Source organism: Abrus precatorius, unplaced genomic scaffold (assembly GCF_003935025.1).
Source record: "Abrus precatorius isolate BTA unplaced genomic scaffold, Abrus_2018 Scaffold3, whole genome shotgun sequence".
NCBI classification, from domain to species: Eukaryota; Viridiplantae; Streptophyta; class Magnoliopsida; order Fabales; family Fabaceae; genus Abrus; species Abrus precatorius.
Genome location: NW_020874373.1, coordinates 3999915 through 4013992, shown reverse-complemented (window position 1 = coordinate 4013992; position 14078 = coordinate 3999915). Strand labels below are relative to the sequence as shown.

Here is a 14078-nt window from a genome sequence, read left to right as displayed (position 1 = left end):
TAAAAGTGATAGATATTGTGACAAAAAAAATGAAAATAAAAAAATGATAATTAATCTTAGAATACTAAAAATAACAAAAACAATAATACTAATAATAATAATATATTAGTAATAACCTAACACCCACAAGTGAAGAAAATTGAAGCACAACAAGTAGATGGTTTATACCCTTCTAGTGATTTTCAAGTTCAAATGTGTTTCAATTGCTAAGAAGAAAGTTGGGTACACGATAAATATAGGCATTCAAAACCTACCAAGAAAAGGATATTAAGAATGAAAGGGCATCGATGATACTAGGTTTAGATTCAAAGCACTAACTAATTAACACTAAGGCCAAGTATTGGGCCTAAAATGTGTGGATTACGCAAATGGCTAATTCAACACTGTTTTGAGTCTTAGCCCTTAATCGATGTTGGGTTTGAAATCATGTTGTCCACGACAGGCCACTACAAGTAAATTTCCGTTGGCTAATTGACATTGAGGACCAACTTCTTCTGGACGGAAACTCTTGTGCTTATCTTAACAGTCGCCATTGATCACTTGTTTTTAAATCAAACGAGTGTAGCCCAAGGGTCGGTTTAGTGATAGCAATACTCCTTACTCTCTGTGATAATTTCCAAACACACTAATCCAAAGTGAGAATGCATTCTTGACATTGTCAGCGGATGTTTGGAAATTAATTCTTCTTGAGAAATAATTATTTTTGTTTAAAAAATTTTTGATAAAAAGTTTAATAAGATATTGTTGCGTTGTGTTTTGTATCACAAAAAATATCCTAATTTATAACTAAGGTCTTATGTTAATAGCATGACTCCTGCTGATGTCTTACACTAATAATAACACCAATGCTATGTTAGGATGAAATAAAAAAAAAACAGAGTAGAAAGAAAATAAGTATAAAAGAATATGGTCAGAAAAAGATAATGTTATTTTTTTGTGATTACATGAAATGGCCCAGTAACTAATGTACGATTAACTCATTATCTAATTATTAGAATAGAATACAGTTGCTTCTTCTTCTTTTTAATTTCAAATGCATTTGTTTGTTTCTAAATTATTTATCATCACACAATAACTTCCCTTTGAAGATAAAATTAATTGATTACTATTAACCTCTTATCATCGATACAATTCTTACAGACTTCTGTCAAACAAAAGAACAATACATCTTTTTATATTATTTCTAAAACATGGTTAGCTTCTTGTTAGAAAAAATGCAAATATTAAAATAAATATTTCTTCTTACCAACCAGCCACTATCTCAAAAAGGAAAAATGAAAAATACAGAATATTAAAATATCCTCTAGGATACATTTGGACAGTTGAAGGAATCCCAGAGAGGGTAAATTTGAATTATGCATTTGAAAGAAATATTATTAGTCCATTATGTGCATAACTATAGAAACCACGGGCTTATTTCAAGAATACTAACCAACAAATCTAAAATCAAGCCTTTCAAATTGCATGATTATAACTAAGCGCAACTCACTGTGAGCAGGCTGCGTAATTCAGATTCATTCACTAGTCAATCTGTGTAGTAGAAAAATATACAAGTACAATATAAATTTGTTAACAAACTATTTCATCAATGTTAATCTTTCTTTTTATACTTTGCAATTGATGAAGGAAAAAATTTATATAAAATTGCACCCTCCAGATTCAGGAAGAAAAGTAGGCAATGTAAACCTTCTCATCTTTCAAGCTTGCTTAAAATTGCTTCCATTGGTGGCAGCTCCTTCACAATTTGCTGCCAGTCAGGCATACCCTGTAAATGCATTAGCACTTGTATTACCAACAGTGGCAGAGTATGAGAAATAGTATACTGCAATTATGAGAGTAAAAAAAACAGAAACCTTGTAGTGAATTTCTTTAAGAACCTAAGATTTCATCACACGGTTTCCCTTTAATCAAACTGCTTTGTTGACAGTTCATAGTTGAGAAACAAGATGTATTAATCAATAATATTATCCCTTACTGCAATTTCAGTTAGTCAAATGAAAATTTTCCCAATGGCGTACAACTTAGAAGTAAAATGAATTTGGAGTAAAGCAATTTTTGCATGATTTTCAAGCTTTACAAACAAGTCACATAAAGAAAGGCATTCCAAATTATCATTTGGTTTTAACAGTATTCTTAAAATCCAACTCCTTTTAAATCATGCTTATTTATGAGACAGTATTAAGACCAGATTAGGATTGCAAATCAAGAATAATGACGCCATAGTTTTTTTATGACATACAGCAATGGGACGAAAAGCATAAACAAATTTGCTCTGAAATGGAACTTACTGTTCCTGATCTTCGAACCCGCCCATCCAAGCGTAGTATTATGTATACATCTTCACCAAGTACAACTCCTTCGGAGTTCTGCTGATCTCTTATCCACCTAGTTAAGTTAGCATGAAAACTATTAGCAACTCTTTTCTCTCTCTCTCTCTCTCTCTCTATGTCTCTCATGCACTTAGTTGACATCAATCCACCCCTTGATTACCTATATTGATCTAATTTCCGCTTCATTTAATAAAGAAATAGATTAAATGGCAGCCAAGTCAACAATATAATTATAGGCAAGATAGCAAAGCATATTACTGTTCCCATTCCGCTGGTGATACAATCTCAGCCTTGAACCTAATTTCAGCTTTCAACTTTGATTTTGCAGTTATGGACTGTGTTTTCTTCTCAAAATCTTCCTAGCAAAGTTTTATGGGTTAGTGTCACCTCATCAAAGAAACAAAAGCTACGGATGAAGAGCTGGATTCACAAAGGCACATGGTTATATCAAGCCTTACCCCAATAGATGGAAGAGCTTCAGCAGCCTTTGGCTGAACACCAAAACCTTTCTTCTCAATTTTTATCTCCCTACCTTCTCCCCAGATTACAGGAACTAACAGAACACCACGTCTAAGGAGCTCAGTCCGAAATCTCTCTGCTCTTTGCATTGCCAAAGATACTGTTTCCTTTTTTCCTGCTACTATAACCTAAAACCCAAGCTTCAGTTAAAGCATGAAATGTTCGTGTTGAAAATGAAAAGGACAGAAGGGAACAAATAAGGAGAAAGCATAAAAATAATTTTACAAAGAGAAAGAACGAACTGTCATAAGTCATAATTGGGTAATCATATTAGTCTGTCACTAAATAGTTATTAGTAGATGACATAATTACTGAAAGGAGATAATAGGGCGAGTGAAGTCAACTTGATTGATGCCTCAAGCATGTCAAATGTCGTGATCATTTTACAAATCAACTTCAAGTTACCAGTATGACTCATTTATCTATGAATTTCTAGATGAAAGTACTACTTCAGAAGCCCAATATTATAAAGAAAGGAGATAATGCTGTCAATGAGAAGTAGTAGACTAGTAGTGTTTGATATTATTGTAACTTGTGATAAAAATGACTCACAACATGATAAACAATAGAAGAAACGCTGACAAATATGTCTCCCCAACAGATTACATTCAGAACTAATAATAATAATAATAATTTATTACCCAGTTAGCTATTTAAGAGTTTAAGTATTTAAATGTTGCAGCTACTGCAAGAACCCCCTCCTCCCAGAAATAAATAAATAAAACAAAAAACACAAACAAGTACACACACACATCTAGAGGGGTGGTAAAAAGAACACATATACTGACTGGCCTAACTGTGTCCCGTAGCTGCACAAGTTCAACTACACGGTTAGTTGAAAGGCGCAAAGGCAACCTTGATAGTGTCTCATCTCGAGATATTTGTGCAAGCTGTTCCTCCTCTTTTTTATTGTCCCAAAAGAATAATGCCACAAGAACAACAATACCTGCACATTGCTGATTCCAGTGCTTAGTCATTTAATGAAGCAATGAAAAAGTATTTTGTCAGATGTTACACTCTGCAATTATCTTGAATGAAAACACACACACACACAGTAACACACTAAGTTTAGCAGGTGTAAATTGGATCTGAATTGTTTTTATCAAAAAGTTAAATAGATCACTATTCACCTCCAATGTTAATGGCACCATTCCCAGCAGTTTCCAAGAGATCAGGAGCACCATCTCCACCATTAATTGCACGAAATAGCCTAGGCACAGTAAAAAATAAAGATATTCCTGCAGCTGCTGTCAGTGCTACATAAAAGAATCTCCTAACCCCACGAAATGGTGCTTGAACTTCACTAATAAGTTTTAGATCTCTTCGAAAACTGTAGCCAATATCTTCCCCACCCAGCCTGGCCTGGTTGCGTGGTAGAAAAGTATTAGCAATCAATGGTAAAATATTTAACACTCAATTAGACAGAATTATAACAAGGATCATGAGTTCCTTTCAAATGATTTTTCCCCTCAGACTGTCATGAGTTTTAGATCTAAATGATATCCTCTTGTACTTTAGGCAACAGAAGTAATGGGACGAAACATAAGGGCCAAGACTTTTTGGTCAACGATTTTACAGAATATAATAATATTCAGCTATGCTACAGTCAGAGACATATATTAAGTCATTCACAAAATCTAACAGCTTAAACTTTTAGGAAACTAGTCATTGACAGCTACATTAAAGCACATAAACATTAGACAACATAGAATCACAAATCCTTGAGAACTAATTAGAAAACCTCTTCTTGTAGTTCTTTGAATTCAGGTAAAGCTCTGAAGGAGGCTAAGTCAGGATCATTGAGAATTGTACCAAATTTTAGGTTGTATTCCCTCAAAGCAGTACGGAGACAATCAGCTGCTTTCTTTCCTTCTCCTCTTCATGAAAATAATGACCAAACAACATCCAGATTAGAATGTTATAAAAGAAGAACTATTAGCTAAGCAACGTGCTGTTCAAATCAATTGATTTTTTATATACATAGATCATTTATTATACTTGAAAATGCAAGGAACCGATGAAATTTAATAATTTTAGAGATGCCCATTTGCTCAGCCATTCGGTTTCCAAAAGCCTAAGAACCCAAAGATTATGTATCAAAACTCACCAAGGACATCATCCGGTGATGGCAAGTAGATACTTTGCCTTACCATTTCACATATACAAGTCACATAACTCAAGTAGTGGGTTTAATCAGAAGGAATAAGAACTACTACCATATAGTAACACTAGCAAATTACATTAACTAAACACCATGCCCATAGACATAATCTCTTCTCATGAACTCAGGCCACAATTAGTTTCAATGTCCATCCACAATTAGAAATAATTACATATTGAAAATAGAGTAATCAATGTCCATCCACTACCTGTATGCATGGCAGCAAGCTTTGTTATAGAAAGCAGCTTGGGCCTCCACAGGATTAGGATTCAAGGTAAGTGCTGTTTCAAACTGGGTTAAAGCATCTTTAACCTGAAGAATCCATAAAAAAAATTGGAACTTTTTAAGGCCCCATTTAAACTAAATGGTTCTGCTATAGAAGAAAACAAAGGAGTGAAGATAATACCCGTCCTTTTTTGAAAAGCTGAAGACCCAAATTGACGCAAGATTCAGCAGTTTCAGTATCAGCTTCTGGGGTCTGCGATGAAGAACATGAAATGAGTGAAAAATGAATCTTTTTGCGTGAACGTAGAAGAATGGAGCTGCGAGGGGGGAAGCATGGCCTCGTAATGTTTCTCCAATTTGATTCTGAGAAACAGAGGAATTGCTGCACTGCAACCACCGCCATTGTCAAGTTTCATGTCTGAAGTTACTGTTATCATTACCGCTATTAATGTGTTATCCAAACCAGTCACAATCTAAACCTTCAGTCTCTGACAATTGTAGAAACGAACGGTGAGGATTTTATTCTTAAAGTACAGCGCTCCCTGATTCTATTTGCTACGACGTCGCTTCAGTTCACGGTAATGGCTATCAGCTTCTCCCACTACAGCCAATAAGGAAAGAGCAAATCATCTTATTAATCTTCTATGGAGTTAAGGTTCATTAATTAGATATTTTGTTTTTTAAAATTAAAAAAAAATTCTTAATTTATATTATATTATTTATTTTAAGTCATTTTAAGCAAATTAACAGTGTCAAATAAAATCAAAAAGATTAAAATAAGTGTATATTTGATTTAAAATTGAATAAAAAGTGATTTTCGAGGCATATAAAAAGTAAAAAAAAAATATTAATGGGGCCTTTTTAAAAAGTAGTATTTAAAATATATAAAAAAATATTTATTTTAGAAATTTTATAAAACTAAAAGTTAATTTTAGTTTATTATAATTATACAAAAATATTTTTTAGTTTAACAAGTAATTATAATTTCAATTTTTTTGGAAGTTATTCAAAACAATTTCTCTAAAACACTAAAATCAGATTATTTTTAGCTTCCTATCTTTTTTTAAAATCTTAACCGAATAAGAGGGGTGATTAGTTATAAAAAAAATATTTTTTCATGGTAAAAAAATCTTAAAGAAATAGCTTCTTGAAGAAATAATTGCAGTGATTTTTCCCTAAGAAACCTTATATTTGTACGTGGATCTGACAATGACAAGTGGCAATGTTTTTTTTAGCTCTTTAATTTCGGCAGTGTAAAATGCTTGCAAAAAGTAACTTTTCATGTTCCTTTTTATTTGATTCGTTGTCAACCAACCAACCATTCAACTTCAGTAGGGCTTTTTTGTTTCCCTGAATATCACGTTAAAGCATAGGCCGGTCTTGATAGTGTTGTTTCTTTACAATGCATTTCTGGATTGAACTCGACCATTATCCTAAGGGATCCAAGCCCCTTCCATTCAAAACCCACAAGACCATTAATTGGATTAGTCGGCTCAAAGAATTCGCCTTTCCCGCTAATTTGAGATTATGATGCCTTAAACCTCACTACCATCTTCAACAAGGAAATTTTCATGGCAGTAAATCCAATCTAAAATATGTGCAGCACCTACATCGAGAATGCTTCTTCTGAGATATACATATGAAGGATATGAAGGGACATCAAAAAGGGTGCATGGCTAAATTATATAGCACTTCAATTCATAAATGAACAATCCTTCAAAGATGCACAAGCATACTATCAATTGTATAGAGGAAAATGCAGAATAAAAGGCATCAATAAATTGCACTAACTTATCGTTTTAGGGAAAGAGAATATTATGCAACCAATTATGAATGTGCTCATTCTCATGTCACTGAAGAAATGTATACAAATGCTTCGAAGTTTAGACCCTTGTAGCAACAGGGAGGTATCTCCTTTTAAGGTTAAGCAGGGTGAGGTGAAGCTTATATGCTCTTCTATAACTCTTCAAAACTTTCTTCATCTCCTTCATCCTCTATCCTTTGAAATTCTCGTCTCCATGATTCCATCTGCCAGAATATCAATGCCTTGGTTATGCTGTCCAAACCCTACAATGCATTATCATGTCAATCTGAATACAAAGTGCCTCACCTGGTCATCTGAATGTCGCAACTGTTCTGCAACAAACAGTATATTATTGTAGTGTTCTGTAGCAAAATATTTACCAAAACTCTCTGCAACCCCTTCATAGTTAATCATTTCCACCCGAAAGCCCTTGCTCAAAAATAGTTTATCCATCCATTGCTTTGTATAGGACTGTGCAAGGGACCAGAAAAGATCTTCTTTTTCCTTTCTTTATGTTAGAAAAGAAAATTATTTGAATTAATTAAATACATTCATTGCATACTAACCTTGATTTCTATGTCTGTCTCAACCAACCAAGCAGGAAGCTCTCCAACAAAAAGGGATCCCTTCATGGCCAAACTGCTTATCATTGACAAAACCTCCTCGAAAATTGGCAGTGTCATCACAGGAAAGCCCTGGACAGGAATAAACCCATGTGACTAACTTCTCAAGCAAAGAGTCCCTCTTCCCCCAACACTAACTTTGCTAGTGATTTCAAGCATTTACTAATTGGAAGAAAAATGATATAATTACTACCTACCTGTAAGGCCCATATACTTGGCCTATTACCATTATAGCCTTTAAATTGCAAACTCTGCTCTACGTCAGATGATTCCAATGGAATATGATAGAATATGCAACGTTTCGGAATCTTAACCCCAACATCTGAAGCTTTAAAAAAGATACAATTAGATGTTTTCTTCTTAGTAAACGCTCAATACAAACATAAAAGGAGATAAAAAGGAAATGCAGGGTGAAGAATGGTGTGATGAAATCATGAAAACAATTAAAAAAATCATGAAAACATGCTGCAAGCCTTACTTACAGAATCTGGCGAGGTATAACTCTTTCACCCATGCAGCACCCTGGTTTTGTTGAATTTATAACTAATAATATTGTAGTTTATAGAACAATTGCCTAGTTGATTGGATAATTTCCTAAGCTTTTCCCATGCAGGGTCATGCGAGAGAAATAGACACAGATATTGCATAACAAATTTTGGGACCCTTGTGACATCTAGTTTGCACGTTGCAATTACCAATTTTTCCACTCACACTATTGTGACAATGATCAACTTTATCAAAATGATACTTTGTTTTGGCAATAGTATATGCTTAAAAGGTCGCTGTTCGTTAAATCCAGTTAAGTTAGGTCACCTTTAAGCTTCTCAGCTGCAGTTTTAAATACTCTTTCGGGGGATATCTCAAAAATTATGGTTGAAGCTGGCCAATTAAGTCTGTATGGCCGTGTATCCATGCCATCAGTCAGCAAAACTAGCTGCGATTAAGAGGAAAAACCTTATTAAACTATGCAATATCCCCCAAACAACCTTCTATTTAATCAAATATAAATTATTAAATGGAAAATAGAATTTAAGAGGATAAAGAATTATTCTCATAAACATACATACGCTCAGCAGGTACCTGCTTAACCCCATCAAAACGGTTCACTGTACGAAGCAACTTGTCATCAATGAACTTGGTTGCAAGACAATACGGGTGCAAGTCTTGAATCACATCCTTGGGAATATTAGGAGGGATTAAACAACCAGCATATGGATCTATGAACAGAGGCTCTGCATTTGCAGAGAATACTATGAGACGTGTTGATCACATGACATCACAAAATGAGGCACATAAATAGTATTGCTTTATTTTTGCTTCCAAAAATGTTATATTTCAGTGGACTCAACATAATCTACGTCAGAATGGCGACAATAAAACGCCAGCATTGAGAACCATGATGCTCCTACCATTTCTTGAATTATTGTGGATAAAGATAAGTTCGAATTTTGAAGCAAGAAAACTCAACTATTATTGAACATCATCCTTGAAATGCTCGATAAAATGTCTAAAAGAGATAGGTTAATATGCCTGGTCGAAGGGTTTCTTGGTAACGAAGAGAAGCAGAAGCAGTGGCAGCAAGGAGTAATGGATCATTGTCGGCGTTGAGTTTCGCAGCAGAAACACACAACTTCTTCCTCTTAGTGGTGTATATGAGTGGGGAATGCATCTTAATATAAGCGACAGGGGATACTTGGGCAAATGCAAAACCCATTAAGATGTTCCAAAGGACAAGGGACGGCTATACTCTCAGTTAAACCCCCGTCTTAACTACTACTTACCTCTGCCTCCTCATATGTGACACTGACATATATAATTTAGGATAACAAAAATGTTTTTGTAAATTAAAATTGGATAATAGAAAAGTCTTTAATTTTGGTAGTGGGAAAAACATTTTCTTTCCATTCAATTCGTTCGAAAGTGGGCATGGATGAAATTTAATTACTAAAAAGTACACCACGTTTACTAATCTGAAATCACTTGTAGCTATTTGAATTGACGTATGAATAGTTATAAATTTGTGTTATCTTGTGCGTGTTTGAAACCACATTAATTTTGCTTGAACACAAATCTAGATCCACACATCATAAAGTTGTTTTTGCGGTTAACACGAGCGTGTAAAAATAGTTATGGCAAAAGTAAACATGCATTTTAAGACTACTAATTTTGATTTTTGCATCAAATTTATGTTTATGTATTTTTTAACATGCTTCTAAATAAATTCTAAAAATATAAGTTGCTAACCCATTGTTTCTTTTTTAAATGTTGAAATTGCAAGCATGGAAGAGGGAAAGGAAAATAGCTGAAAGGAGAATACAAAATTTATTTGAGTAAAATTAAATGAATTCTTAAAAAAAAAAGTATTGCATGGGCCAAGACCATGTGGTTCCAATCAATTTTATTATATTATGTGTATAAATTTTATAATTTATGAAAATAAAATAAAAAATATATATATATATAACTTAATGTGAGTAATCAAAATCACATAATCTCAGACTATTTAAATTTTCTTCATAATTGAAGGTGTTTCTGACATTTATGTTGTCCATTCACAAAAAAATAAAACAAATAAAGCAAATACATTCTGACTTACCAACCATCACCTTAAGTAAGTTAACATAAAACTTGAGTTCATACGAAATTAATCATACTTCTAAAAGGAATATCTTATGGTTTTAAAGAACTTCATAGGAAAAGAATTCTACTGCCTTGGTCAATAACGAGAACGTCACCAATAGATTCATGAAGCATCTGAAACATATGAACAGAGGCGCTGATATGACATACAAACAGTGTTTTGGTACAACTACTTTTGCTCGATAACATATTATTAACATTAGTTTTCCCCTTGTGGATAATGAAGGATATATTTCATATAATCCATGATTGTTAATGGTTCCCAGATTCGTAAAACACGCCACTTTCTTTAAGTTTGTCCAATCTTCAGCGGCCAACATTCATACGATAGACCCGCTTCTGATTCTGAAAGTGTGCCACATGTTTGTGGGTTGCAACCTTACATCATAGTGTAGTAATCGCAGCCCGGCATGCCTTTCGTATGATACATACATACACATATTAATAATTCAACGTCATTCCAGCTGAAATTATTTTATTTTTGCCTTCAGTATTGTAATAATAATGCTTATATATTATTATATAAAATAATAATAATAATAATTTTTATAATTAATTTGATATTATTATTCAGTAACATAAACTATATTATTATTATTATTATTATTTAGTTAATTTTAAGTACGTGTCATGAAGTTTTTTCTCCAAACAGTATAGATGTATATTTTTTTTCTAACTTCCGTATATTACTAAAATCTATTATTACAATAAAATTTAAATTCACCCTTTTTAAACGAGTAATTATAAAATATATTCAGAAAATATAATATATGAAAGATCATTATTAGAAATTTATACTTAAATGATATTTTTTACATATTAAATTACTTTTCTCATGACAATAAATAACGGGATTTTCTAAAAGATTACTGGTAACTTGAGATCATTAATTGCATTAATCGACTAAAAGCATTGGCCTTTCCCACAAACTTGAGATTATGCTGCCTTAAACCTTGGCACCAGCCTTAAGAAGGAAATTAAAATGGCAGTACATACAGTCTAAAATATGTTCAGCACCCACATCGAGAATGCTTCTTCTAAGATAATACGCGGGATAGGAGGAAGCGGAAGATAGTGAAAGAGCAGATATATAGTTTCGATTGAACCAATTCTGCTTATCTATTATCAAAACTCATCCTTGCGATTTTTTAAAGTACATTCATCTACTTTAGCAGAAACCACACTGTGGATAGAACAGATTCTCAAAGAACTTTTCACATACAATGGTAAACACCTTTTTTATTCGAACTGAAGGAAGATCAATTATTCCGCTCAATGTAGCGCTTGCCACCATCCAAAGTATTCTTCAGCAACATTGTGACTGTCATGGGACCTACACCACCAGGAACAGGAGTAATCCAACCAGCAACTTTAGATACTTCTGCAAAATCTACATCTCCGACAAGCCTGTAACCTGACTTCTTAGTTGGGTCATCAACAGCATTTGTGCCAACATCTATCACTGCAGCTCCAGGTTTGATCCAACTGCCCTTGATCTAAAACGCAAAGAATTTCACTATGCATGAATGAACTTTCCATTAGGAAGAAGATTAACAAATAGTTAAAAACTCGATGGGATGCAAGACTCGAAACCATAATTTTCCAAAACTGTCTGATTCTTTTCGTACAGACAGAATGGTCTTACCAATTTCATGAAAGGAAGATCAACTTAAGGTTAACAAATGTTATAAAACAGTACCAGTTGCACGTGAAAAGTGCAAAGGATGAGCGGTTGCATGGGAGAAACTTGCAGCAAGCTAACTCTTAATGCATTCAATATGTACTTTATGTTACCAAACACCCGTGATTTTAGATAAAGAAACTCATGTTCTAAGCGCTAAATTTGGAACTCCATAAGAACAGTGCAAGTACTAAGAATACAGATGCAGATATATTTTGCTAGTTACCATCATTGGCTGTCCTGCTGCTGCAATAACAATATCTGCTTCACGTATGATATTTTCTGGTTGGTTTGTGTGTGAATGGACAATAGTAACTGTAGCATCTGCTTTCAAAAGCAGCAATGAAGCTGGTAATCCAACTATGTTGCTTCTACCAACTACAACTGCCTTCTTTCCCTTTATACTCACACCACTTCGTTGTAATAGTTCAAGACATGCCTGCATACAAGCAACAAATGTAAATGAACTAATTATGATTCCAAGAAAGTATTTCAAAAGCTAGCTTGTAATTTAACATTTTTTTTTATCAGCAAGAGCTGTTCAAATCAAAACAAGAAAAAAGCATAAATTAGAACAACCTTCCCACAGGTTTAGCAGGATCACAAAGGTTATGGTAACGAGTATAAAAAGCCTTTTTACTTTTAGGAATAACGAAGAATATATCCAACACAATTGTTCCTCAAATATTTCATATATGAATCACTCTTGGCAGTTTATCACCGCTCCACACTCCAAAGCAATATAGTATAAAAATGTTCCATCAAATATCAATGTCTCAATGAATTGTAAGTAAAAGAAAACATCCTATATTAAATAGAAATGAAATAGGAAGACCAAACACATTCAATCGTTCACATAATAATTGAGTTTATTAAAATAACATTCAGATTAAAGAGCATTTGCCTTCGGAGTGCAGGGAAGGAATAGTGGATCTCTGCCTTTCATTGCAAGTTTGCCTATGTTCAAAGGATGAAAACCATCTACATCCTTCTCAAGGCTGATTTCAGTCAAAACTTTCTCTTCATTTATGTGCTTAGGCAACGGAAGTTGAACCAAGATACCTATCGATATAAACAAACCAAACCCTTAAACAAAAGCACTAAAATAGCATTTCACATATTAGAATAGCAATCACATGCATTATGTATTTAGGCCTGTAAAACAATTGAGGCATTCTCAACTCATCACCACAAAAATTTCAGGTAATTTCATAACAACTAAGATGAAAATTAAAAGGAATAACAAATAATAGAAAAAACTGACCAACCGTGCACATCAGGGTTAGCATTCAACTCGTGAACCTGCTTTATAACTTCAGCTTCGGATACTTGCTCAGGAAGGTCAACGTCGAAGGATTTGATTCCTAATTCAGCGCACGCTTTTCTCTTCATTCCAACATAGCTTTGAGAGTCCTTTCTGTTCCCTACTATCACCACTGCCAGTCCTGGAACCTGCCACATTTACACATACAACCTCGCCAATTTTTATACGTTGGAAAATCGCGATTTGTTTCGTTCTGGAGAAAGGAAAATAAGCGCTTACCTTGCCGTATTTTTGAGATAGCAGCATCACCTCCTCTGCGATTTCAGATCGGATGGTTTGTGCAACGGCTTTGCCATCGATTACAGTGGCCATTTGATCGGAGAGTGATTTGTGAGGCGGTGACGGTGAGAGTGTCTTCTACTTTATCCCTTATAGAATTATCTCAGTGTGACGTACCGAACGACTTGCAAATTACAATTTCACTCGCTTAATCACATCACGTTTTATATTTTTTATTATAAAATATATTATTTTATATATTTATAATAATTTTTAAAATATTATTATTGTAATTTTTTTTTTCTTAATCACTCACTTATAACATAATTTTTATGACCATGTCTCATTCTCTTCAATTCTTTGGAGCTTTACCATTTTCTTCGAAGGAGTCAATTCAAGCAACATTTAAATTTATTCTTTTGCATAAAAAATAGAAGTTTTTTTTATTTTACTTTATCTTGTTCTTTTTTATTTCATTTTATCTTTCTGATTTCTTGTAATTATTATGTTGCATCTGTATCTTGTTAAATTAAAAAATCTTTTTTTAATAAC

At 33.6% G+C, this 14078-nt stretch overlaps 3 protein-coding genes across 10 annotated transcripts; all 3 read right to left on the bottom strand.

Annotated features, from left to right (window-relative positions):
- Positions 1-1444: 1444 nt before the first annotated feature.
- On the bottom strand, positions 1445-5655 carry LOC113861236 (protein LOW PSII ACCUMULATION 1, chloroplastic). 8 transcript variants are annotated; one of them, XM_027493923.1, is made up of 9 exons: positions 5417-5655; positions 5219-5322; positions 4591-4726; positions 3980-4211; positions 3638-3795; positions 2789-2977; positions 2589-2689; positions 2289-2385; positions 1445-1765 (listed from the first exon to the last, which is right to left on the bottom strand). In XM_027493923.1, exons 1-9 carry the CDS (start codon positions 5636-5638, stop codon positions 1691-1693), a joined length of 1314 nt encoding a protein of 437 aa, XP_027349724.1. In that variant the 5' UTR covers positions 5639-5655; the 3' UTR covers positions 1445-1690. The 8 variants fall into 8 exon arrangements, 4 of the variants coding, with proteins under 4 accessions (XP_027349724.1, XP_027349725.1, XP_027349727.1 ...); XR_003504164.1 differs by lacking the exon at positions 1445-1765 and adding an exon at positions 2491-2510 and having other exon boundaries at positions 2346-2385; positions 2589-2685; positions 5417-5641; XM_027493926.1 differs by lacking the exon at positions 1445-1765 and adding an exon at positions 2491-2510 and having other exon boundaries at positions 2350-2385; positions 5417-5641.
- A 1314-nt stretch (positions 5656-6969) lies between these two features.
- Positions 6970-9472, bottom strand: LOC113861237 (putative S-adenosyl-L-methionine-dependent methyltransferase MSMEG_1480/MSMEI_1444). Its single transcript, XM_027493927.1, has 7 exons — positions 9193-9472; positions 8743-8894; positions 8476-8596; positions 7860-7984; positions 7606-7734; positions 7346-7510; positions 6970-7263 (listed from the first exon to the last, which is right to left on the bottom strand). The coding sequence occupies exons 1-7, from the start codon at positions 9374-9376 to the stop codon at positions 7192-7194; spliced, it is 948 nt and encodes a 315-aa protein (XP_027349728.1). The 5' UTR covers positions 9377-9472; the 3' UTR covers positions 6970-7191.
- A 1771-nt stretch (positions 9473-11243) lies between these two features.
- Positions 11244-13863, bottom strand: LOC113861238 (bifunctional protein FolD 2). Its single transcript, XM_027493928.1, has 5 exons — positions 13527-13863; positions 13252-13435; positions 12888-13045; positions 12210-12422; positions 11244-11798 (listed from the first exon to the last, which is right to left on the bottom strand). The coding sequence occupies exons 1-5, from the start codon at positions 13617-13619 to the stop codon at positions 11562-11564; spliced, it is 885 nt and encodes a 294-aa protein (XP_027349729.1). The 5' UTR covers positions 13620-13863; the 3' UTR covers positions 11244-11561.
- Between the last annotated feature and the right edge of the window lie 215 nt (positions 13864-14078).

What these genes read in the sequence shown, in the direction of transcription:
- LOC113861237 (XM_027493927.1), bottom strand. Translation starts at nt 9,376, where the DNA reads ATGGGTTTTGCATTTGCCCAAGTATCCCCTGTCGCTTATATTAAGATG. An exon ending in CAAGTATATGGGCCTTACAG is followed by an intron (nt 7,735 to 7,859) that starts GTAGGTAGTAAT and finishes ATTCCTGTCCAG; the next exon opens with GGCTTTCCTGTGATGACACT. An exon ending in TGCGACATTCAGATGACCAG is followed by an intron (nt 7,264 to 7,345) that starts GTGAGGCACTTT and finishes ATATTCTGGCAG; the next exon opens with ATGGAATCATGGAGACGAGA.
- LOC113861236 (XM_027493923.1), bottom strand. Translation starts at nt 5,638, where the DNA reads ATGGCGGTGGTTGCAGTGCAGCAATTCCTCTGTTTCTCAGAATCAAAT. An exon ending in GCTTGCTGCCATGCATACAG is followed by an intron (nt 4,727 to 5,218) that starts GTAGTGGATGGA and finishes ATTTTCATGAAG; the next exon opens with AGGAGAAGGAAAGAAAGCAG. An exon ending in TCAAAGAACTACAAGAAGAG is followed by an intron (nt 4,212 to 4,590) that starts GTTTTCTAATTA and finishes CCACGCAACCAG; the next exon opens with GCCAGGCTGGGTGGGGAAGA.
- LOC113861238 (XM_027493928.1), bottom strand. Translation starts at nt 13,619, where the DNA reads ATGGCCACTGTAATCGATGGCAAAGCCGTTGCACAAACCATCCGATCT. An exon ending in TGCTAACCCTGATGTGCACG is followed by an intron (nt 13,046 to 13,251) that starts GTTGGTCAGTTT and finishes TTATATCGATAG; the next exon opens with GTATCTTGGTTCAACTTCCG. An exon ending in CAGCAGGACAGCCAATGATG is followed by an intron (nt 11,799 to 12,209) that starts GTAACTAGCAAA and finishes TTTGCGTTTTAG; the next exon opens with ATCAAGGGCAGTTGGATCAA.